The 24,866-nt window shown below is 40.4% G+C and overlaps 9 protein-coding genes across 9 annotated transcripts; 7 read left to right on the top strand and 2 right to left on the bottom strand.

Annotated features, from left to right (window-relative positions):
- Positions 1-7: 7 nt before the first annotated feature.
- On the top strand, positions 8-1,163 carry BCR41DRAFT_362310 (HAD-like domain-containing protein). The gene has a single exon (XM_022025708.1). The coding sequence runs from the start codon at positions 83-85 to the stop codon at positions 1,127-1,129; it is 1,047 nt and encodes a 348-aa protein (XP_021876770.1). The 5' UTR covers positions 8-82; the 3' UTR covers positions 1,130-1,163.
- A 604-nt stretch (positions 1,164-1,767) lies between these two features.
- On the top strand, positions 1,768-4,839 carry BCR41DRAFT_327985 (sulfate transporter family-domain-containing protein). Its single transcript, XM_022021683.1, has 5 exons — positions 1,768-2,051; positions 2,252-2,362; positions 2,543-3,967; positions 4,167-4,392; positions 4,489-4,839. Exons 1-5 carry the CDS (start codon positions 2,012-2,014, stop codon positions 4,706-4,708), a joined length of 2,022 nt encoding a protein of 673 aa, XP_021876769.1. The 5' UTR covers positions 1,768-2,011; the 3' UTR covers positions 4,709-4,839.
- A 2,727-nt stretch (positions 4,840-7,566) lies between these two features.
- BCR41DRAFT_362308 (hypothetical protein) lies at positions 7,567-8,525 on the top strand. Its single transcript, XM_022025707.1, has one exon. The coding sequence runs from the start codon at positions 7,889-7,891 to the stop codon at positions 8,516-8,518; it is 630 nt and encodes a 209-aa protein (XP_021876768.1). The 5' UTR covers positions 7,567-7,888; the 3' UTR covers positions 8,519-8,525.
- Positions 8,526-9,801: 1,276 nt separating this feature from the next.
- Positions 9,802-13,628, top strand: BCR41DRAFT_425740 (hypothetical protein; the record flags this gene model as incomplete). Its single annotated transcript, XM_022030619.1, has 3 exons — positions 9,802-10,099; positions 10,196-13,318; positions 13,424-13,628. The coding sequence occupies exons 1-3, from the start codon at positions 9,873-9,875 to the stop codon at positions 13,626-13,628; spliced, it is 3,555 nt and encodes a 1,184-aa protein (XP_021876767.1). The 5' UTR covers positions 9,802-9,872.
- A 1,689-nt stretch (positions 13,629-15,317) lies between these two features.
- BCR41DRAFT_362306 (hypothetical protein) lies at positions 15,318-16,222 on the top strand (the record flags this gene model as incomplete). The annotated part of the gene is made up of 1 exon (XM_022025706.1): positions 15,318-16,222. A coding segment is annotated over exon 1 (584 nt), but the record flags the coding sequence as incomplete, so codon positions are not given.
- Positions 16,223-16,596: 374 nt separating this feature from the next.
- On the bottom strand, positions 16,597-17,507 carry BCR41DRAFT_425738 (ubiquinol-cytochrome-c reductase complex subunit-domain-containing protein). Its single transcript, XM_022030618.1, has 3 exons — positions 17,344-17,507; positions 16,933-17,011; positions 16,597-16,817 (listed from the first exon to the last, which is right to left on the bottom strand). The coding sequence occupies exons 1-3, from the start codon at positions 17,412-17,414 to the stop codon at positions 16,746-16,748; spliced, it is 222 nt and encodes a 73-aa protein (XP_021876765.1). The 5' UTR covers positions 17,415-17,507; the 3' UTR covers positions 16,597-16,745.
- A 1,170-nt stretch (positions 17,508-18,677) lies between these two features.
- BCR41DRAFT_312741 (serine/threonine-protein phosphatase 2A catalytic subunit alpha isoform) lies at positions 18,678-20,081 on the top strand (the record flags this gene model as incomplete). The annotated part of the gene is made up of 4 exons (XM_022021102.1): positions 18,678-18,779; positions 19,011-19,394; positions 19,509-19,760; positions 19,890-20,081. The coding sequence occupies 4 exons, from the start codon at positions 18,678-18,680 to the stop codon at positions 20,079-20,081; spliced, it is 930 nt and encodes a 309-aa protein (XP_021876764.1).
- Positions 20,082-20,582: 501 nt separating this feature from the next.
- On the top strand, positions 20,583-22,062 carry BCR41DRAFT_327979 (hypothetical protein). Its single transcript, XM_022021682.1, has 5 exons — positions 20,583-20,726; positions 20,888-20,954; positions 21,065-21,233; positions 21,330-21,614; positions 21,749-22,062. The coding sequence occupies exons 1-5, from the start codon at positions 20,692-20,694 to the stop codon at positions 21,976-21,978; spliced, it is 786 nt and encodes a 261-aa protein (XP_021876763.1). The 5' UTR covers positions 20,583-20,691; the 3' UTR covers positions 21,979-22,062.
- Positions 22,031-24,667, bottom strand: BCR41DRAFT_362300 (acyltransferase ChoActase/COT/CPT). Its single transcript, XM_022025705.1, has 6 exons — positions 24,350-24,667; positions 24,015-24,203; positions 23,660-23,884; positions 22,975-23,555; positions 22,691-22,881; positions 22,031-22,583 (listed from the first exon to the last, which is right to left on the bottom strand). The coding sequence occupies exons 1-6, from the start codon at positions 24,583-24,585 to the stop codon at positions 22,149-22,151; spliced, it is 1,857 nt and encodes a 618-aa protein (XP_021876762.1). The 5' UTR covers positions 24,586-24,667; the 3' UTR covers positions 22,031-22,148.
- Between the last annotated feature and the right edge of the window lie 199 nt (positions 24,668-24,866).

The raw sequence follows: 24,866 nt of genomic DNA, 5'->3' as shown, positions 1-24,866 counted from the left end.
TTTTTTTTTTTTAAGTATCAACTTATCGCTGTCAGTACCAACGATCTACCTGTTAGTCATATTTTAAATAACTTGGAGAAAAATGGCCGCTCAAAAAGATATTGCACATCCCACTAAAATGCCATCTGCCATATTTTTGGACTCTGGTGGAGTTATTAACGATAACGCTCAGCGTGGGCCCCAATGGATCCGCTATCTTGGCGAATTTCTTCCTACGACAGTCTTGGGAGGAGATGCACAGATTTGGGGTCAAGCCAATGCACAGATCGTTCGACCGTTTTTCAGTCGATGGCGTGAATATATGGCCCAGGCTGAAGATCTTGCTGCTAAGGCACAAGCTAAAGCCACACAAGAACAGGAGCAAGGACAAGAAGGCAATGCCAGAGAAACTACCGAGGATGAACAAGCAAAGGCGACAAATGTTTGTTGGATCTTTGAGAGACTGCGTCTCCTGATTTGGATCAAAGAGATGTGTCGTGTTGCTGGCCCTTATGTGCCAGGGCTCGAATCCAAGATCTTACTGTCTCTATCAGATGATGAGCTTTTCGAGATTGCACGATCTGCGCACCTGTATGCAATTCAACGAGTTAAGGCTGCTTTCCCTGGCGCTGTAGAGACGATTCGGAAATTAAGTGCAAACCGTTATCCGAGTACTGGTCTGGGGCGTGGTTGCAAATTATACATCAGCTCTGCAGATAGTTTCGAGGATCTGGAGCATATCTTAAAGGGGTTGGATGTGTTTGAATGTTTTGATGATATTTATGGATCTGATAGAGTCAATTGTTTAAAGACATCGCCACAATACTTTCAAAGAGTATTTGCACGTGTGGGCGTTCATCCTGTTACTCGTGATAATTTCTCGGGTCAGGTTATTGCTCGTGTTGCCGAGACTGGTGCTGATGTGGAAGAGGTTGAAGAGAGGGATGAGGTTGTTGTTTTGGATGATAACATTGAGGCACTTAAATATGCACGTGCTGTAGGTGCCAGGACTGTGCTGGTGACAAGTGGGGAGATGGTTGATCTGTCATTGGAGGAGTTTTGGCATGTTGACTATCAGATCCAGAGCCTATCAGAACTACCAGATTTGCTCGAATCATGGAAGATTCACCTTGCAGGGCAGGTCGTTTAATCGTTCAATGAGTTTTACAAGTTTTAGAAATAAAGACATGTTTCTGAACATTTGCATGTGTAGATGTGCCACAAAGCATAGATTCCTGCAGGTACAGTGCATTCCCGTCTTCCTCTGAAATTCAATCAGAATTGAAACGTGCGTTGGACATCCTTTTATGAATCTTCAGTGCGGTAAAAAAAAAAAAAAAAAATCCTTAAGGTCATCGAGATTTGGCTTTTCATTCCCTGAAACGGTAAAGTGCATGTAAAGCTAAAAGCTAGGATAGCTCCTCAACGTCATTCATAAATGTATTGCAGATAAACAAAGTAGAAAAGAAGCTACTCCTTGCTTTCCTTTTTCATGCCACGAGCGCAATTAACATGGTCAGATGGTAAGGGGAGGGAGGGGGAAAAGGCACGGATAGGATGACGACAATTGCTATTCTTCTCCCTTTTTTTTTGTTTTTTTTCTTATTAACGATCCAGAAAGGGATACAAGTAAGCCTGTTTGTTTCGCTTCGTGTTTATTTTTCCGTCTGGTTAAAAGGTTACATGTCCTTGAAGTTTCTTGATGAGTTTGTTTTTGGCTTTTTTTTTTCTATCTGTGTACATGCATCACTGTGCACGGTTTTTGTACCTATTGTGATGAGTATTTAACCTTCCCATTGTCTCTCGCTCTACTCATCAACCGACATCTCATTCCTCTCTTCTCTCTTTTCACCCTTTTCTTTTTTCTTTTTCTTTTTCTTTTTCTTTTGCTCCGTTGCATCCTCACTCTCGATACATCTGCTTCATTTTTGTACTTCCCATATACTGGCCAACTCAATCATTGCATTTTGCATGAGGACGAGTTTTTAGTTGTCGCTCATTCAGGTCCTCTTTTCATCTACCTACATCTCCAATGACACGCGCTAGCCAAGCTCAATCCTCACGCAGTCCACGTAAGTTTAGGATGTGTGAGAAACAAAAATACTTTTTTCTTTTCTTTTTCTCTCTGTTTTTTCTTTTGACCGAACCAAGCGCATCAATGCAGTGTGTTGTGCCACGGAAGGAAAGGATTTGAAATCAGTGCTCTGACAGACGACGATCTTTTTTTTTTTTTTTTTCCTCCGAATCACTACTTTTTCTTTTTTTTTTATAGGATACTCTCCCGTTCAGGTTGATAGCTCGGACAGCGAGGATAACAATGAGCGCACACCTTTTGTCAGACGTGGTCGGGAATACCAACAGCCTACGGAAGAAGATGATCTCTGTAAGTCTTTTACAGTTGCAATGTGCCCGCCAAAAAAAAAATAAAAAAAAAAAAAAAAAAAAAAAAATTCTGGAAACAATGTCATGCCATGCCGTTTTTTTTTTTTTTTTTTTTTTTTTTTTTAACCCCACAACCTTCTTTTCCTATGCGTGTGAATCAAATGTTGTGCCTGAACCTTAGATGAACCTGTAAGCCCAGGTGCCGATCTCTGGACAACCTTCAAGAACAGACTCCGCTATTATGTTCCTGTCTTCCGTTGGTTACCTCATTACTCCATGGATGGCTTTGGCCATGATTTTATCGCTGGCATGACAGTTGCCTGCTTGATCATCCCTCAGAGTTTGTCCTATGCTACTGCTTTGGCTCACCTAGAACCCGTACATGGACTGTATACGGCTTTTATTCCAGGAGTACTTTATGCCATCTTTGGAACATCACGTCAGCTTTCAGTCGGACCTGAAGCCCTTGTCTCCATGATGGTCGGAACGGCCATTGCACAGCAACAACATGCCAGTGGTAGCTCAGATCCTAATGTTGCTTTGGCTATTGCTTGTTATATCACCCTCTTTGTTGGTCTCTTCACATTCTTTTTGGGCTTTGTCCGTCTCGGCTTTTTGGACTCTGTTCTGTCTAGAGCATTGCTACGCGGATTCATCACTGCTGTCGCAGTTGTAGTCATCATCGAACAGTCAATTTCTCTCTTTGGACTCAGGGATTTGGCCGAAGAGTCTGGAATTGGGGAGCAATCTTCGACTGTTGAGAAGTTGGTTTTCATTATTGAGGAGTTTAAACACATTCATGTTCTTACAACAGTCGTGTCCTTCTCAAGTATCGTCTTTTTGCTCTCGTTTGGATCCTTCAAGAAGCGTCTCACAAAACTGCCATTCCTGCAATTTGTTCCAGAGATCTTACTCTGTGTCATCCTTTATACCGTCCTTACCGCAGTCTTCCGTTGGGACAAGGATGGTCTTGCAGTTTTGGGGGCGACAAAGGCTGCTGGTATCCAATTCCCATCCATCCCTGCCGCACCCGAAGGTGTGTCAGTCCGCTCCCTGTTTGGCACGTCAGTCTTGATCTCCATCATTGGTTTTGTCGAGTCGATCGTCATTTCAAAACAGTACGCCAACAAGCACAACTACACTGTTAGCCCTAATCGTGAATTGGTTGCCATGGGTATTGCTAATATCTTTGGAGGACTCTTCCAGGCCATTCCTGCCTTTGGATCACTCTCCCGTAGCAAGATTAATGATAAAGCCGGAGCACGCACCCAGCTTGCAGGATTAATCACAGCCTTGATTGTCCTCCTTGCCATTTTCTTCCTCCTACCTTATTTCTTCTATCTTCCCAAGGCGGTATTGGCTGGTATCATCTGTGTGGCCGCATTGTCATTGCTTTCGGAGGCCCCTCATGACATCAAGTTTTGGTGGCAGATCCAAGCTTGGTCGGATTTAGGATTGTTGCTTTTGACGTTTTTTGCAACCATTACAGTTTCTGTGGAGGCCGGGACCTTGATTGCCATCGCCTTGTCCTTCTTGCTGGTCATCAAGACCTCAACCTACCCAAGGATCACTATTATGGGTCGTATGCCTGGAACCAAGGGCAAATGTAAGAAGAGTTGAACAATCTATTGTTGTTGTCATTGTTGTCTTTTTTTTTTTTTTTTTTTTTTGCAGATCCTGTACCTTTTTTGTGGTATGCATATTTCTGAAGGGCCATGGTTGCTGACTTTTTTTTGTTTATTTGTTTGTTTTGGTTGTTTTCTTTCTTTTTTTTCCTTCGCTTGTACAATGTGTGACATACATAGTTCGCCCCATCAAAGACTACCCAGGTATTGCAGAGCATATTGATGGTGTCCTTGTTGTCAAGGTTGAGGAAGCCCTGTACTTTGCAAACACTGGTCAGCTCAAAGATCGTCTGCACCGCTTGGAAGTCTTTGGCGACATGAGTGTCCATCCATCAGAGGAAGCGCGACTTAATCCCGTGTCACATGTTATTTTCGATGTTGAGAACATGCCTTCACTGGACGCAAGGTAAAAATTATTTAATATTGAATCGCTCTATTCTAATATTGATACTTTTTTTTTTTTTCCTAACCTTTTGTCTTTTTTTTTTTTTTTGTACCCTAGTGCCTGCCAAATTCTTCTTGAGATTGTGGAGGCATATCATGCGCGTCATATTAAGGTGTACTTTGTCAAGCTGAGGGAAAATTCTCGTGAGCTGTTTGTCAAGAGTGGTCTGTTGAAACGTGCTGGCGGCGACTCTCATCTATTCCGAAGAACTGCAGATGCAATGGACTATATTGAACGCGAATCCCTGGCTTTGAATGAAAGTGAAATGCAGGTATAGAGGGCTGTAGAAAAATATATTTATATATATATATATGTGTATATATCTATCTGGAGGAGTATAGATAACAGAGAGAAAATAACATGAACAACCTCAACCATCCAATTTTGAAAAATAAAAGAACATACAGCATTGCATTCTAAATAACTGACAAGTAAATATAGAGAATGATGGAGACAAGAATAATTAGATCAATATGACTATTCATACTTATATTTGCGACCGACTTTATCGCTGTTTGAGAACGAAAGAGGTATTAACTTTTAAGAATCAATTCAAGGCCAAAAAGGCTATAATTGATATGTTGCTTGCAGGACTCAATGTCGTCTTGAAGTAGACACCTTCCCCCATCCCCAGTAAAAGCGCCTTGAAAAACAAATCTAATAGTCCTGAGGAACATATTCGGTTGCAAGTAATTCGATCTACGCGAGTTGCATTCTTCAGAGCTCTTAGTCAAGTACAAATGTGGATACAAAAGAAAAGGGAGCATTTGCCCGGTTGTACAAGCGTACAAGACAAAAAGAAAATCTGAAAGAGATCCGCGGTATTTTGGCGGGATTTTATTTTTCTTCAATGCTTAGCTTGATAGCCAATGGATACGGCGCGTGAAAGACCGTTTTTACTATTTCGTGTTTCCTGCTAGGTGGGGGAAGGGGGGTATATATCTATATCATGATATATATATATATATTCATGATTTCAAGACTTTGTAGACATATTGATGTGGTTGTACACGCGTGCCTTCCAATTGTTGTTAAAGTATACAGGCCTATCATCATGTTCTTGAGTGTGGCCATAGTTTTCTTTTTCATTTTCTTCTATTCGATGTTGTTGATTTTTGTGTGGATGTGGTTGATAATGATAATGATGCTGTCGTTCCTGAGAGTTTTCTGTACCACAGAATCTTGATAGGAACAGATTAGAATTAGTACAGTCGAAGCTGGTTTTTAGAGACAAAAACATATTGAAATTGTCTCTAAAAATCAATGAATTGACCTCCATAAAAGATATATTTAAAAACGTGAAATTTAAGTCACATATACTGGCGCACATGACGAAAAAAAAAAACATGTTCTTAATTCATCCAATATTCACACCATGAACAGAATTCGTCAGTGTTTATTAACTATCCCTTGGACCATAGAACGGGCAAATTTGCCTATCTAGTTTTCATCAACTCATGGGCAGGCCAGATCCAGTTCCTACGAGAAGAGAATAGCCGGCTATTGGATTTTTGCCACTCGTATGAGGTCACAGTTGTGGTGCGTAGGAGCAATGCCGATGTTCTGACCTGTTCAATTTGCATGCCAAGGATGCAAACAAAAAAATCAGCAGCAAAAATCAACCGAGCTAAAACCAACCAGCAAAAACCAAAACAATTATTTATCAAGCTATACCATCATGATGCCGCTACATTCATCTTTAAATAGCCTTCACCTCTGCGCATTTCCCAACTTTCACCTTCTTCTACCCAGTCTGAAGATAAACAAGTGCCTATCTCTATTATTTTATATCTCCCTCTTACGCTAGAGGTATGTAGCCTAATCAGCCTCTAAAAAATGTTTTGAAAAAAAAAAAAAAAAAAAAAAAAACGATTGATTGCAGGCTCACAATGCTAAGATATGTGGTGGTGTTGGCATTCATAGATATTTTATCAGTGCACGTTGCCACCATACCAACCGCACCAGCTTCTTGGAATATGGTGCCGAAAATACTGGTGGAAAGTGCCTTGCGCATATGACATCTCAAATGTGACCCAAGAAGTTTAAATCCATCACATCGGCGAGGACTGAATCAAATTTACTACATCAAGTGACCATCCGGTATACACGTTTTTTTTTTTTTTTTTTATTTTATTTTATTTATTTATTTATTTAATTTTAATTACATCTCGTCAGCAGTTTATACACATTGAGGAATGAGAATCATTTGGGATGTCAGAGGACTTGAAGAAGAAGGGAAAAAAAAAAATCGGAATGGTATCATAGAATCATTTTAGACTAAAGCCGTATTCAAATCCACTTTTCTCTGACAATACAAATAGGTACAAATGAATTAAATGTCAGGCTCAAAGAAGATGAGGTTCTCCGGAGGCTGTGTTCCACAGCAGTAGCAGCAGTAAACAATAAATAAAGATTAGCTTTACTTGCATGCTTTTTTATCCTATACAGGCTAGAAGGCCATTTAAAATGAACCACAGACGATAAACAATGTGACATGCCATTAATAGTAATAAAAAAGTTATAGTTACGCTGTGCCTTTGCTGTCTTCTCTCTCTCTTTTTGCTCCAAAAGATGTTAATTGCTCATATGGCATATGGTATATAACTATAATGCTTTTGTCCACGCAAATAACACATGGGATGAGTCGTGAGCAATGAGAAGAGAGAAAAAATAAAGGGAGAGAAAGACATAGAGAGAGAGAGAGAGAGAGAGAGAGAGAGAGCACCTTCTTTCTAAATTTATAATCCATTGATATTATATATATACAAGGGTGGAAAAAAAAATAGTTTTAAAATGAAGGTTTCAGAACAATAAAAAAAGAGAACGCGACAAAGCCCGATGTGATGGCGCAATTTCTCGATCTCTCTCCAAGAAACCCTGCATTGTCCAACTTGCTATGTAATGGTTCTCCACCACTTCCTACTTTCTTCTTTCTTTTTTTCCTTCTCTCCTTCTCTCCTTCTCTCCTTCTCTTGATTCGTTCTACTTTCATATTCCATTCGTACTCTATTCAAGACATCTGCATCACTAAAAAAAGAAACAAGTATCCACACCACTTCGTATTATTCACACGTTCTACTATCTGTTTTTTTTTTTTTTTTTTTTTTTTTTTTTTTCCTTCTTCTTCTTCTTCTCATTTCACTTCCTCCTTGTTTACTTCCACTTCCATTCTTCTTCCTCTCCAAGACACTAAACATATATTTGCACTACTATTTTATTATCATATGACCAAAATTCGCTGTCTGTCCCCGTCCCATCCTTACTATATTATACCAATTACAAAACAAAACAAACGGACCAAGCCGTAGCGCATACACTTGAAAAGTCACCAACAGAACACAGATCCTGTCTGACGCAGCAAATCAATAAGCGAACGATCAAACCAGACCAAAACAACAGAACAAAAAAGAACTCTCCCTAACAGAAAATAAAGCAAAACGCCTCTTTCATTTTAGCAATGCTGACAATATTTCTCTACGGGATAGCTTCGTTGCTTCTTCCTGCCGTGATCATCAATGCCAACGAGCCAGTGATCAATTACTCGTATCTCTCCAACCCTACTGCAGTGACTCCATCCTTTCCAGTTGCACTAGGAGCAGGCGTCTTCATCACAGGAACTAACGTAACAGGAGTAGAACCACCATCAAATTACTTTGGTGACCTCAAATCCTTGCTATGGACGGCTGGGTTATCATCATTAATATCCTCCTTCGCACGGCTCTCTTTGTATAGTAGCAACAACACATATACACGCTCTGCATTACCTTGGGCATGGCGAGGATCTTGGAAGATGATGATGACATCTATTGCCTCACAAAGACGAACTTGTCAAACAATGGCCACGACAATGACTGTGGTATCACCACCATCATCACCACCGTCATCATCAGCAGGATGGGTGATGGGATATAATTCTAATGACCACGATCAAGTATCGCCGGAAAGGTCCATGTATTCTCCTCGAGCAGGAACTTTGAATGAAGAATCTGGACATTCGGAAGATCTGACAAGCGTCATTGCTCCATTCCATTCGCCAGCAACTCTCTGGGGATCATATAGAGCAGATTTGAATCGAAATAAAACGTAATCACTCGGATTGATTTCGGTAAATGGTGATGTTATGCAAAAGTATTTCACTCTAGGACGTTCCGCAGGGATTAGAAAGCATAGTCCATCTCCGAAGAATTGTTTCTACCCATTCCTCTCATTTTCATCTCCTATAAACGGTCGATCTTGCTCGTTGTGTTCATTGTCAGCCCAAGAAGGAAGAAAGAAGAAAGTAGGAAGTGGTGGAGAACCATTACATAGCAAGTTGGACAATGCAGGGTTTCTTGGAGAGAGATCGAGAAATTGCGCCATCACATCGGGCTTTGTCGCGTTCTCTTTTTTTATTGTTCTGAAACCTTCATTTTAAAACTATTTTTTTTTCCACCCTTGTATATATATAATATCAATGGATTATAAATTTAGAAAGAAGGTGCTCTCTCTCTCTCTCTCTCTCTCTCTCTCTCTATGTCTTTCTCTCCCTTTATTTTTTCTCTCTTCTCATTGCTCACGACTCATCCCATGTGTTATTTGCGTGGACAAAAGCATTATAGTTATATACCATATGCCATATGAGCAATTAACATCTTTTGGAGCAAAAAGAGAGAGAGAAGACAGCAAAGGCACAGCGTAACTATAACTTTTTTATTACTATTAATGGCATGTCACATTGTTTATCGTCTGTGGTTCATTTTAAATGGCCTTCTAGCCTGTATAGGATAAAAAAGCATGCAAGTAAAGCTAATCTTTATTTATTGTTTACTGCTGCTACTGCTGTGGAACACAGCCTCCGGAGAACCTCATCTTCTTTGAGCCTGACATTTAATTCATTTGTACCTATTTGTATTGTCAGAGAAAAGTGGATTTGAATACGGCTTTAGTCTAAAATGATTCTATGATACCATTCCGATTTTTTTTTTTCCCTTCTTCTTCAAGTCCTCTGACATCCCAAATGATTCTCATTCCTCAATGTGTATAAACTGCTGACGAGATGTAATTAAAATTAAATAAATAAATAAATAAAATAAAATAAAAAAAAAAAAAAAAAACGTGTATACCGGATGGTCACTTGATGAAGGGATGTTAGTAAATTTGGTTATTATCGGAAGAAATGTGGGTCAAGAGACGAATTCTTTTTTTTTTTTTTTTTTTTTTTTTTCGTACCTCTGTCTGAGCGCATGGCCATCAATGTCATCATTGCCCTAACCACAGAGAATTTGTTATATTCCCTGTAGACCCCTCTCTTCATCTTTTTTTTTTTTACTTTCCTTGCCTTCAAACTTTTTTATACCCTTTGTAATTATACTTTTTTTTTTTTGTCCATCCTTACTCTCCCCCATTGAACCCCGCAACACAATCCCATTACCTCTCAATATTATTAAAAAAAAGAAAAAAAAATGGCAAGTTCAGGTACAACTAATCAGCTTCGTCAAGCCTTTCAATTCTGTACTCCTTCTGGACAACCCTATCACTCCGATATTGTCCGCCTCAATGTTTGTAAAGACATCGAGACAGGAGAGCATTTCGTGCTCTGGAAAGATATTCAGCACGTTTTCTCTAACGTTCAACACATTCAGCACGGCAACAAAACCGTTCTTTTCCAGACTGACAAGAACGGTCAATTGTAAGCCGTCTTTTGTTTTATTTTATTTTATTTTATTTTATTTTTTAGTTCTGAACCATCTAACAACTTTAAACATTTTTATGTTAATAATTGTAGTCTTGAGCCACAAAGGATTCAATACCACTGTGGAGTTGTCCTAGACGCAATAGTAGGACCATCTGCGCCATTGCATGGCACTACCATATCCGATATTACCCCTGCTGCGTCACCCAAGCCAACCTCACTCGATCTAACATCCCTTGAAATTGAAGCCCTGGCTATCCAAGACATAAACCTGGACCCTCACCCATCTTTTTACAACCATGAAATTCCCGATTCCTTTCCTCAGCCTTCTGAAAAGAAGGATACGACTATCAATAGTAGTATCTGCGAAGGAGTGAACAACGGCAAAGAAATAGTAGAGCAGCTTCTTGATGACCATCATGGGGTTATATCGCACAACAAAACCGAGCAATATACAATGGCCGAAATACAGAAGAGGATGGGAAAAACTCAACAGCAACAACGGAAGACAACTGAAACAACGGATCTGACTCCTAAGGAGGCACTTCAAGTACAGCACCATCGTCATTTTCAAGCCCCTAAGTGTCCTGACATTATTTACAGCCGCATTCACAGTATTATTAGTCAAACACACGAGCCACATAGAGACCCAACCCCTCGTCTGTTTATTGTCCTTCCCAAATCGAACTATCAAAGCTATCAAAACAACAATGCACTCAAGCCATTCTCCTACCAGTTCAAGGTCTATTTCATATGTGAGTGCGGTGCACATACCATGACCAACACCAATTATGGTGCTACTCTAAACGAGACTCATCTGGTCAACCATCCAGGGTATGACTTGGATAGGCCTGAGGAGTTCTTTGAAAGATATGGCCCCTATGTCCTTGTGATGTTACAGATGGTCAAGTATGGGTATCGAAGTGCGGAAACCATTGTTCCGCCGCTGGCTCATTGTGGTATGGTCAAGGAGATGGACTGTGGCCCAAAGTACCTCAAGGCCACTGCGAGTGCGTTCGGGTCTCTGATCGACTGGATGATCGAGTATATTCAGAAACAGATTGAGGCTGGCTCCAAGTCTTTGGAAACGCAATCAGACACATACAAAGAATTCAAGTCCGAGGATCTGCAAGAACTTGAATGCCATTTGATTATGAGAGATGACAGTCGTACTCCTGGTAACCTATATAGGATGATCACAGACGAAGGGCATTCCAAGTGGGTTTGCAGGGATCACTACGCCAATGGCTACCGAGCATGGATGATAACGAGTCTGGCACGATTTGTCGAGGTCTATAACGGAAGCTATTTGGAGGAAGTGGGTAAAATCGAGATCGCATTAACATCTAGAGACATGGCCAGACAGTTCTATGATGCGATGGTTAAGGCCAGTAGTGTTGTTGAGCTCAACGTTTCATGGGATTGGGATGCTACAGCAGGCGACCTTCAAGAGTTTGCAACAGCTGTCACCAAAGCAAACGTCACTGTAATGAGCCTAGATGGGTCGGGTCTTCTAGGGAAAGGCATGGATATGACTGACCGCTTTCGTCCAATTGTGCAACTTCTATGCAATGGACGCATCCAGTCTATGTCACTCATAAGTTTTGAAAAGTTCTTCGATTGTACAGACACCACATCCATGACTTCGGCTCCCAAGCTTCGGCGCCTTTTCCTTGGCACCGGAGTGTTGAAAACCGTCTCGTCCATCTTTGCTCTGAGAAACGTTCTGGCACACTGTCCTTCCCTAGCAGATTTGGTTATATGTGGGCTGGTACCTGGCATGGTGCTGGAGAGCTTCGTTGGGCACAATTCATTGATGGTTCAGACCCTCAATACGTTGGAGCTACGGTATAATACAGCTTCACTACAGGTCAACTACTTCCAGGGTGAACCTGTAGAATCAGCAATGAAGATCACAGAGTTGGCAGAGGGATTCGAACGCCATCTCCCCATTTTTGAGACTGGACAACTCACGCATCTTTCAATCGTAAATCATGTTTCTGCAGGCTCTTACCAATGGTTGCCGCTCATCTTGATGAAGAACCCAAAGATGGTATCGCTCTCTTTCGAAGGTTGCACTCATTGTTTTGACCTCTTCGGTACAGTTCTCAGGACCCGAGACCAGATCATTTCCTGGACTCGGTCCTGTGCACTCAAGACGGTTAGATTTTGGAACAGCAAGTGGTCGATGAGCAACTTTATCATGGAAGTCAAGTTTCCGGATCCATTGGATCCATATAATCTATTGATCGACATTGACATGCTTCAGTACTCTGAAGACGTTGGAAGAGACGGAAGGCGTGACATGATCGATTTACTCGGGCATTATGGAGCTCTTGTAAACGACCTTACCATGAGCCCAGCGTTTAATGACGAGATGGCCCAAGTCCTAGATGAGTCGACTCAAGAGGAAGGTTCTAGCCTCCGAGGATTGTTAATCGATTGTACATCGTTGACAATGGCGGGTCTTGACTATATAGACCGTATTATCGAACGATCCAAGGGTCTTGAGCAATTACGTCTTCGCTTGAGTAACTTGGCGGACAAGGAACAACAAGAACGATGCAAGAGGTTAGTCAAGAGTTATGCAAGTCGACTGAATGGGTTGACACGGGTGGGCGATGCAATAGAGATAGAATGGACTCCAGAGCTTGCTCAGTGGTTACCCTTACGACAAGACTTGCCGGAGCTACAGGTGTTTGATCAACCATTCGCAGGCGAGGTGTCATCCGAATGTGTTCAATGGATTGCCAATATGATTGGGGCTCATCAAGGTCCAAAGACCTTTGTCAACAATCCAAATCGCCTTGTTCTTCCTTCATCCTTATTATTTTCAACTCCTTCACCTTTGTCTTTGTCCTGTACAGGGTCTTCATTTCCAACGCAGGAAAGTACAGCAGCAGCAGCAAGAACTCTTGGAGAGATTGATCTAAGCTATCTGCGAATTAAGCCCGAGTCATGGAGGATTCTTATTCATGCTATTGATTTCTCGACTCTAGAAATCCTTCATCTTGACCATACGAACTTTGATCTAGAGTTGTTCAAGGTCCTAGTGGACTCTATCCCAACGGACAATGGCACTGGATTGTGCCTGAAGGCCTTGAATATTCATGAGACGCACCTGAGTACGATCACAGGAGTATCAAACGAAATAGCGACATTACAAAGCCTGCTTCATATCCTCAGAAGCAAGTTACCAAATTTAATAGTTGAAGGGTTATCACAATAGTAGTCCCTCGACTTATAACTCCATCAGTTAATAGAATATATATTTGCAAATATTTTTTTTTTTTTTTTTTGTCAAGGATAATTGATAGATAGATATGTGCCCTATTTAGTCCTTTCTGTCGAACTAAAAAAACGTCGAAGCAGAAAGGGTGGAAAGGGCCGCCCTGGTGTTACAGGAGCTGCAAGCTCTTGTCGTCCATACGGCACTGTGAGTGCTGTAGCGAGTATCAGGAGCGCAAGCGCATCAACCAATACCCTAGCAGCAAAAAACAGTAATTTGAAAAGGAGACTTGAGTAAAAAAAAAAAAAAAAAAAATTCAGCGTAAAGAAAAAAAGAGGTCATTGGACGATCGAAAAAAAAAAAGTAACGGCAAAGGCAGAGTTGGGGGAACTTCATTGTGGTGACTTTGCATAGACAAGCGCACAGAATTTGAATTAGAATCGGGAATGCGGAAGAAAGCAAGTCACTTGGAACCTGATTCTTATTCTGCGGATCATTGCGCAGGTAAACAAGCAAAAGCTGCGGTCGTTCATTGGACTTTTTTGCACCAATGATAAAGGAGCATCTATTGCACTGGAGGAATGTTTAAACATTTTTTATTGCACAGAATACAGTAGGCTTGGAAAGAAAGAAGGAGATCATGTATTAATACACTTTGTTTATTTATATGCTGAATTATAAGCATTTCTGAGTATCGAGAAACATCTCACGCGATGGTTCAACTCTTCCGACAAAGGCGTTTGAAAAAAAAAAAAAAAAAAAAAAAAAAAAACTTTTCGGCGTTCCTGAAAGGAATAAAGAAGAGAGCAAAAAGAAGGGAAAGGAAGAAGAAGATTGTCCACACTTTCTTTTCTCTTTTCTTTCTATTTCACATCTTTGCATCTCTCCATCTACTTTATTTTCTCATTTCCATCCTCATCAATTTCACTCATTCTCTCTCCGCCACTTTTTTTAAACTTCAAAAATATATACATGTATTTTTTGTAAGTATAGACTATTCTTTTTTATTATTATTGTTTTACTTTTTATTTTTTATTTTTTTCCTTTTACAACTTTACACTTCATTGCCCATGGGCCTTATGCAATATGTAATCCCTCGGTCAGATTTCGTTCTTGTCTTCCAGGGGTTGAAAGGGAGGAGAGGACAGACCTCTGTCTTTTTTTTTTTTTTTTTTCTGTGAGCGCTCTTTCTCGCCCTCCAACCAAAAAAAAAAAAAAAAAAAAAAAAAAGTAATTGTCGTGTGAGATGGTTTCTGTTTGTACAAGGTCGTGTGAGGTCTACTTTTTTCAGGCACTGCCTCAACACCAAAAAAGTCTCTTCCTCTCTCTTTTGCCTCAATGGTTATAAACCCCATTGTTTCTTTCGACAATCGTCTTCATGTCTGAACAAAGAAGGGAGTCCAATTCCTTTTTTTTTTTTTTTTTTTTTTTTTTGAATATTCAAATACCGTTGCTCATAACTCGTTATGACATGCTGACATTGTCTCGACCGAGGGGAAATCCCGCTAAAAATATCTTTTTCTTTTGTAAGGCCTTAACCTGTAACGAGCAAAATAGAAAGAGACAAAACAACTGGACCTGAATGGCGTACCAAAATCAACGAAACGAGGGTCAGAGGCCTCTTGCTTCCCCTTCTTCCTTTTCTTATACACCAGCTCAACCGCCTTCACCATCATATCAGTATCCTCCACAACATTATCCCCATCATCAACAATTTCATCCATCACAACAATTCGCACCCTCACACCAAGGCCCCCCCTCTCCTCCTTTCCCCCAAAATAACACTCCCTCACCAGAATTAGCAGCATCTGCCTTCTCCAAAGCAAGTCCTCGTGCACCTGTTCCTCCATCACCAACAGCCCCTGTGCCTCTCTCATCATTTGTTAATCGGCCTAGTCAAGTACAGGAGTTCCCTCTTGATCCACCTCAACGTAGCTTTGTAACTTTTGAAGGGGGTCTTTCTTCACCAGGAGCAACAACCTTGGGTGACCGTCCCACCTCTGTAGCCTCGTTTTCAAACATCTCTACACATTCAAACGAACCACTGAATCCTTCGATCCAAAACAACCCCAATCTTCGCTCTAAATTAGGATCCAAAAAGAAGTTCTTGGCCCCCACAAAAAAGGCAAAGTTCAATATGGAGGCCACACGCTCACTGACACCACAGCCATGGCATCCAGACTATAACAACCGGGACAGCACAGTCAATCCACTGGATCTGCCCGAGGACCGGAATCGGCACCGGGATGACACTGATGATGACACTGAATCTGAGACGGATGATCATCCCAAGCGAGGCAAAAGCCCTGGCAATAGCAATGGTTCTAATGAAAAGAACGGACCAGTCCTTAACAAGACTCGTAAAAACATCTTCTCTCGCCTGCGTCGCAGTCGTACCAAGGTGACCTACAAGGTAACAGGAACAGGTCGCTATGCTCAGTTCTCGAACGAACGTCTGTATCTGCACTGGATCCGATTTGGAATCCTGCAGGGAACCATTGCAGTGACCTTGTTGAGTTTTGGTAATAATATCGTCACTTCGATCGGTGTGGGCGCTCTGATCCTGGCCTTGACAACACTCATTTACGGAACAACATTGTATCATTTGAGACATCTGTACATGATCACAAAGCGTAAAGATGTGGTTTATTATGCAAGAACCATTCCTACATTGCTTTGTCTGGGTCTGATTGCCGTATATCTTGCCAACTTTATTTGTAAGTAGAAAGGGCAGTGAATGAAGAGGGGAAAAATCGATCAATCAATCATTGTTGGATTACTATATACTGAACATTTGTTCCTTTTCTGTTTTTTTATTAGTGACCATGACAATTGGTGAGGATGCCAGAAGCTCTCCTCCATGGCCTGCAGACGATAACTTTGGTCATTATTTTTAAATCAATCTTGCCCCGTGCGAATTCATCAATCATTATCTCATAGTTTACATACCTAAAGACATCACATAAAAAAATGAAATCAAATTAATTTTTTACTTGCTTTCGTGCTGGCTATTCCAAATGGTCAAATGGTCAAATAGTCTAAATGAACTTTAGATCTGAGCTATTCTATATAACCCATTGGTTTGATGTTCTGTATAAAAAGTGTAAAGATATTCAACATCCAATCTAATAGGTTTATAACTAAATAATATTTCTTTTTCTTTCATCAAAAAAAGGGCAATTGAAGGAACGTGGTTTATTTTATCCGTGTCTGTAAACACTTTCTAAAAAAAAAAAAAAAAAAAAAAAACAAAACTCCTCGTTTCGCTCCCTGTTGGGCAAAGGAAAAAAAAAACGTGGATGTTAAGGAGCTTAATATTGTAGGTAGTTGCTGGTTGGATGGTTGATGATCGATGGTCGCTAATTGCTTGTTGAAGGAGACAGAAGGTATGATTTTAAAAAGAACTGAAAAAGTTTATTCCTCATCCTTAGCCTCATAATCCTTCCAGTAACTACCGATGACAGGGAGCTTGCAGAACAAATCAGTCTATATGATAGATATTGTATATGTGTAAAAGAAAGAGTTAGAAAGAGCAGAAAGCGTGTCCAGCATAAAATGTCATAAATGATGGTGTTGATGTGTCGTTTTTTTTTTTTTTTACCTTAGCTGGGGGAAGGCACTCGGCAAAGAAGAGAACACCAGCGCCAGCAGCAACACCAAAACGAGCAGCTGCCCCAGACCTAATAATGATTAATTAAATATATCAATTGTGATGAAAGATTGTTAACAAGTAATATTTTTTTAGTCGAATGGAGCTGGAGGACGATATTTTTGTCCTGTTCCTGATTATCAATACGTGAGGGCCGATCATTTGACGATGAGGAGTCCTTATTCTTTTAAAAGATATTAGACATGTTGAATAACGCGTATTGTGCATGCGAGCTCTTTCCAATACGTGAAGTCATTGTCCTGCTCCTGGTAATGCATCCGATTATACTAGCGGAGGAACTTTTCGGAATAATAATATGCAATGGAGCGGGTTGATAATAAAAAAAAAAAGAAAGAAACGCACCAGCGTCTGACGTTCTCAGGATTGGCGCCGAGGAGGCGAACAGAGTGGGAGATGATACGAGGACCAGCCATGACAAAAGACCTTATTATTAAAGAGATTGATGAAGTTGAAAGAAAGAAATGATTGATTTTTTAATTGCTGATTGAAATCACCGAAGTCTGGTCGGAAAAAGTGTTTTTATGTACAAAGCCGATATTGAATTTCAAGTACAGAGTATTATTTCCTAAAGCAAACAGGATTTAGCAGGAAGTGACGTTTATAATGCCGTGCATCGACAGGGATTACTGGATCACCAGACAATGATTGTTCGAGCGTGCGTGCCAACCAGCAACACACCACACAAAAAGGGCAATTTTTTTAGCGCTCTCATCATCCATTCAACTTGTTGACATTTATTTTTTTTTGTTTTTCTCCTTCTCTTCTTCATCCTCTCATTTTAGACTCAATCCTTTATTTATACTCCCTCTTCTCCCCTACTCCTTTCTCTCCTTTTCCTTTTACTAAACGTATTTTGAGAAAAATCAGGTATCAACATGAACCGGAATGCGCTTTGTCCACATCGAACATCTCCTCCCTTATGACTCAAAGTCTATTATGGGATGTTTTCAATTCTCCGCTCGCTTAACTAAAACATACCAGAGCATCTCTCGTTGCTGGTTGGCTAGCGTTGACTTCTTAAGCATCATCCAAAGATATTACATCCACATCCATGTCCACATCCATGTCCACATCCACATTAGCTCACACACATACAACACATAGAACTCTGCAATCTCGTGTTCTTTAAAACAAAAAAATACATTATTGACTGGTGATGTTGTATTTTGACTTCAATATTGCTTGTTATTTTACGAGTACATTTATTGTTACAAAAGAAGTGTTTTTTTTCTTCCTCCTTTAATCAGTTTAAAGTCTTGGCAGAACACGGCAGGCCACGACTTATCGTGTTGAGGAAGAGGAGCCGCGAGTTTTTTTACTCATTTTGAGAGCAGACTTTTAGTTGGGCTGGGTAATAGGGAGGGTATGCTGTTTTGTTGTTAAAGTCAGAGCCATGTTTTTTGGAAAAGGTCGTGCTCTTTTTTAAATATTGGATCCTTTCCCCTATTTTTTATATTTTTTATTTGAGTTCTGGCTGCAAATAACAAAGATGTACATTATGTGGTGTCTCTTCCTTTGCACTTGTCCTCGAGCTAATTTAAATATTAATTGAACCTGTTACTATGTACATGTACGCTTTGCCACTTTTAACGAAAAATTCTCTCCTACATGCTGTTTATTCATAGGAACGATACAAGATCTTTTCTTTCTCCCTATTTTGAAAAGCATATAATAAAATGGCGACAATCACTGATGTTGGCGATGTTGAGGGTTGGATTCAGCATCTGATGCAATGTAAACAACTCCCAGAGGCTGATATCAAGAGGCTATGTGAGAAGGTAAATAGCCAACAAAAGTCTCGAGCAAAAAAAAAAAAAAAAGCTAAAATGTTGAAATAGTTGGACACTAGATGGCGATGCAGGATGTGTTATGACAATAATATGAAACGGTTACAGATGATGCAAATATGCATTTAAACAAATCTATGTATCAGGATCAGAATAATAATATTATAACATCATAATATTTAGTTAATTAATCCTTCTAAATTGCTTCGTTACATTCTCTAGGCGCGTGAAATCTTGATGGAGGAGTCTAACGTACAGCCAGTTCGCTGTCCTGTGACAGTGTGTGGCGATATTCACGGACAATTTCATGACTTGATGGAACTTTTCCGCATTGGGGGTAACTCACCCGATACCAATTACTTATTCATGGGTGATTATGTGGATCGCGGTTATTATTCTGTTGAGACTGTGACATTACTTGTGGCTCTGAAGGTCCGCTATAAGGATCGTGTTACAATCCTGCGTGGAAACCATGAATCTCGTCAAATCACACAGGTCTATGGATTCTACGACGAGTGCCTACGCAAGTATGGCAATGCTAATGTTTGGAAGGCGTTCACAGATCTCTTTGACTACCTTCCTCTGACGGCTTTGATTGAGGAACAGGTATGAACATTCTTTAATAAGAAATGCATAGTCATCAACTATCTGAGTTTCTCTTACTTGGTATGTTCGACCGGATATTAACCTCATAAAAAAATGCAATGATTTGACTTTTAGATTTTCTGCCTTCATGGAGGTCTTTCACCATCTATTGACTCTCTCGATCATATTCGCCAACTGGATCGTATTCAGGAAGTACCACACGAGGGACCCATGTGCGACTTGCTGTGGTCGGACCCAGATGACAGATGTGGATGGGGTATTTCTCCACGTGGAGCCGGCTACACGTTTGGACAGGATGTCTCGGAAACATTCAACCACAACAACGGACTGACCCTGATTGCAAGAGCTCATCAGCTGGTTATGGAGGTAAACAGCAGATCATCTTATTTTTATTACTATTGTTTAGGGGAGTAGTGTATTACGTGTACAATCCTATGTATGATCGTTCACTCTTAACGCCTCTTTTTTTATGTTGCTTTTATTTTTCGTTAACAGGGCTATAATTGGTGCCAGGATCGCAACGTTGTAACGATTTTTAGTGCACCAAACTACTGCTATCGATGTGGCAATCAAGCGGCGATTATGGAGATTGATGAGCACTTGAAGTACACATTCCTTCAATTTGATCCTGCTCCTCGTCGTGGTGAACCACATGTTAGCCGTCATGTCCCTGATTACTTCCTGTAACTTTTTTGCTTTTTTTTTTCCGATGCAGGACATTGTATATTCTGGTAAGCAAAACTAAGAAAAATGAAACACTATAAATATTAGCTGTACCGTGTCTACTACGCTGAATGCTCTTGAATCTAATCATTTGATCAATTTTTTCTTGTGGCATTGTAGACAAGTTAAACTCTCACACAGACACATTAAGCACACGAACTACCAGACAATTATTACACTTCAGACACACATCAATCGGTTTTTAAATATAAAAAATATATACAAATATATAAAATAAAATAAAATAAAATAAAATAAAATAAAATAAAATAAAAAAAAAAAAAAAAGAGATTAGCCTAATTAATGTTGATCTGATTATCAAAGAATGCTGTCTGTCTTTGTTTGTCTGTATTACACTTACAAAATGCGAACACGGACAACATTGGATTGAGCCGTTCCCACGGGTTGGATGACAACACGAATTATGTTTATTTGCGACTGTTTCTCGACGGCGTGCAACAAACATATTTATTCATTTCTTTCCGTTTCTTTGTGTCCTCCGTTCCTTTTGTATTCTCATCTTTATTCCCCATTCTTTACCGGCTTCCATCCCAATACCCATCACCTTGTCACAATGAGTAGCAGACTTTTAGGAAAAAATGTTTTGATGTAAATATTTTAATTAACAACAAGGAGCTCTCTGACGTAAAAAAAAAAAAAAAAAAAAAAAAGAAAATGTGTGCTTGAGTGTCAAAAACACATGTCGATATTCGCCCTCACTTTTTCCTACAACAAACGTTTCTTTTTCCTCTTTTAATATATGCGAATAGTACTGGAGCCTCCTCCGGTATCGGTGAAGCATGTGCACGCCATTTTGCGCAGGCTAGATCCAATTTGGTATTTTTTTTTTTTTTTGTTTTTATACAACAGTTATGGTGAATTCTGAAAAAGAATAGAGAGAAAGGATTTGAAGGACTAATCTCATTTTATTTTATTTTATTTTCTAGTTGTTGGCTGCTCGTCGTCAGGAGCGTCTGGAGTCACTGAAAAAGGAGCTCGAGTCCAAATACTCTGGCATCAAGATTTTGACTTTTGAATTGGATGTCCGTAACAAGGCCAACGTCAATGCTGCAGTCGAACATTTTGGTCAAGTCGACATTCTTGTTAACAATGCTGGTAAGAAACATGTCTCTCTCTTTCTCTCTCTATCTCTTTTTTTTTTTTTTTTTTGTTTTTTTTTTTCATCCCTTCCTAAAATTTGAAATCACATAGGTTTGGTTATTGGATTGGATAAACTTGAAGACATCACAGAGGAAGCACTGGACACAATGATTGATACAAATGTCAAGGGTCTTGTCCATGTCACTCAGGCAGTGTTGCCTAAAATGCGTCAACGCAATAAGGGTCATATCATTAACATCGGTTCTGTTGCTGGACAGCAGCCCTATGCCAATGGATCTATCTACTGTGCTAGCAAGGCCGCTGTGGCTTCGATCACGCGTGCACTGATGCATGAGACCGTTGACACAGCAATTCGTGTTTCTGAGATCAATCCAGGTAAAAAAAAAAAAAAAAAAAAAATCAGCTTTTCTGGTTCCAAAGATGGTCCTCTCTTTATTTCTTTCTTTCTCTTTTTTTAAGAAACTAAAGAAAATTTTGATAAAAAAAAAAAAAAAAAAAAAAAAAAAAAGGCCTAGTTGAAACTGAGTTCTCAGTGGTGCGCTTCCGTGGAGATAAGAATAGAGCTGACTCAGTGTACAAGGGCATTGAGCCCTTAAATGCCGATGATATTGCCGAGACCGTCATCTTTGTGGCTGGCCGCCCTGAACATGTCAATATCGCAGAGATGTTGGTCTTCCCTACCAATCAGTCAGGTGCTACGACTGTGTACCGCAAGCCTGAAGAAGCCCAAAAAAACTAGAAGCCCAAAAAAATTAGAAGCCCAAAAAAACTAGAAGCCATTCACAATTTACAATAAAGTGTGTTTTTATTGTAGTTATAAAAACTTGAAGTTTTAGAGTTTTAGAGATTTCAATTTATCCTAATGGTATTAACACTGATTGCTAATTCAAGTTTTTTTTTCTCTTTTCTTTACAACTTGGCACTAGTCTTACGCAGGTCTTCAGGTAAAGTCTGTTCCACGGCAGCTCTCATCTCTCTGAAGGCCTGATGAATGAGCTCTCCAAAGGCTCTTGTATCTGTCTTCTTGGAATCGAACTTGGACTCGATGCCAAACTTGATCACCTTACCACCAGGCATATAGTTAATGCCGTAGCCATTCGGAGACACACAACCGAATCCAGTACCAGTAAAGTAATCACCTGCAAAAAGACCCGATGTCGAAAGCAAGAAATCCGTGCTCTTTGCAAAGACAGGCTCCTTGAACAGATCATGTGACTCACCAGGTTGGAGGCACAGACGTAGGCCGAGAAGATGGCGATCGCATCCCTTGCCGTTCCCAGCATCCTTTTGGTACTGGCTGTGAGCAATTGTGGCGACACGGAGAAGTTTAACTCTTTCTTCAGGCTATTCATGTTAATAGTGTATACGCGAGAAGAAGTTATGATAGGAGTTTAGCTTAATGAGCAGATTGGTAAAAAAAATATCTTAAACCTTTTGAATAGCCCACGTACCGTGGTAGAAGGGTTTTGCATAGCCTTGCAGAATGCCAAGCTGTCAGGACTAAGGGTGCGGATAGTCTCGGTGCGTCCGTGGAGGAACTGGCGAGTAGATCCAGTCTCATATGTTGCACAGGGCTCTCCCGTTTGCTTGAAATATGCAAGCTGAAGTGCCATCTGAATGTATGCGTCTGGTGAAACCTTGGCTGGTATTTCCAAATCCTCAAAACGTTAGACACAAATATAATAAATGTTATTTATAATGTCAATAGTCAGATTGCTTGTCAATTCAAGCTTACCATATTTCTTAATAAAGTCTACACCATAATCTTTAAAATGAACGATACCACAGTCACTATTCTTGGAAAGTGCCTCAATCGTGGCAGATGCAGCCTTGAGATGTTCCTGTGTCTTGGCATCGGTCACAAAGGGAAGGTGGCGAGGAGCCTCGATATCAACATTAGAGCTCGCAGCGTTCAAATCCGTGGGCTTGCGAACAATAGTGTCCATAATCAAGGCGGGGATTAATGCATCGCAGGGCGAGTGCTCGCCATAACAAACCATCTTGCCGTCGCGCTCGAAAAGCAAGTTGATCGACTTGTCGCACCAACGGTTGCGTCCTCCATGGCCATGCATACCAAACTTTGCCCATTCTGAAAAGTTTGTCTCAGGATCTGCCTTTGTAGGCTCAGCGACAGAGTCGAGTACTATGCAAAAGAGAGAATCCTCAATCACCTGCATTGACTCCCGGTTGGTGGGATCAAGCACTAGGAGGTGCTCGCGTGCTACAGCCCAGGCATCACGGTCATCGCATGTCAATAGTCCTACGGGCGCTGACTGCTTAATCTGCTTGAGCTGCTTAATTGCGTTCAAGAATTGTCTTTTTTTTTTTTTTTTTTTTTTCGGTTAGTTCTCAAAATCCAAATCTCATGTGATAGGTCAGTTAGCTCAACTTGTATTTTTGCATAAAGTTTTTTTGTATACCTTTCCATGTCTCCATCCAGAAAGCGTCCTCCATCCTTGGCACATACATCGACCTTGAAGAGCTGGTCATCGATAATGAGTATAATGTGTTTGGAGGTTGAAGGGAAAGCAGTGTTGACAAGACGATCACAACCATGCTGGGGGATGCGTGTGAAACCGATGAGCTGTGTGTACTGACGCATACACAAAGGTCCGGCGCGTGTCTTGTCAACAGGAACATTTTGACTAGAGCAAAGTGAAATTAACGGTTACCAACTTCGATTTTCACTTTTTTTTTTTTTTTTTTTTTTTTTTTTTTTTCCTAACGGTGAAAGACCCAAGGGTGCGTGCATTAAAAAATGTTGTTTCTGCTTACCTGTTCAGAGTATCGATGTAATCAAGTAATTGCTGAGTAACATGTGCTGCACGTTTCACCTGGAATGTGGTGTAGGCAGGGTTCTCAGCGGTAGGATAGAACTCTTTTGGATGATTAGTTTCGTTGTTGACCAAGATATACCAGTTAGAGTTGACTATCAGTGGCACTCGCCATTCATGGTATGCCTTGCTGTAAAGTGAACAAGTAAAGAAAAAGAATAAGTGTATAGCAAGGACATAGGAGCAGCACCAGATTGTATAATTCTGTCACATGCTCAAGCTGAAAAAAAGATTTCATAAAGAACCGGACGCAGGTTAATAGTGAAGGGTATATACCTAATCCACCAGGTGTCGTCTAGCCAATTATGAGGAGCAGCCCGATCTACATCCAGCAAACGCTGCTGGAGCACTTGACCAAGACCACCAGGTTTGATGAAGTCTTTAGCGAGGGCCTTGCTGCGCTCTAGTTCCTCAGGTGTAGTGAGAGACTCGATGGACCGAAGGTATTTTGCAAGTGTCTCCTCCAAACTGGGGACAGGCAGTTTTTTGAGTGAGTGTTGTAATGAGAGCATAATGAGGAAAAAAAGTAGACAGACTGGATGGAATGGTAAGGAATGCGAACAGAAGTAAAAATTGTCAAGCGGCTCGAAGGAGAAATATTCCATTTCGTGGCACTTTACCGTGTATTTACCCGTATTTTTTACTCTTTTCCCCTTTTACCATAATAAAGTTTAAGCACGTGAAAAAACGAGAGATGGAAAGCTTTGCCTTTCTCTAGATGCATTGCTCCGTTCCTATTGCACTTATAGAGAAGTGTCTTTTTTTAGGATATCATTTCTCATTCTCATTCATT

Source organism: Lobosporangium transversale (genome assembly GCF_002105155.1).
Source record: "Lobosporangium transversale strain NRRL 3116 chromosome Unknown BCR41scaffold_54, whole genome shotgun sequence".
NCBI lineage: Eukaryota > Fungi > Mortierellomycota > Mortierellomycetes > Mortierellales > Mortierellaceae > Lobosporangium > Lobosporangium transversale.
Note: the sequence above shows the minus strand (reverse complement) of the source record. Positions and strands in the feature narration are given on the sequence as shown.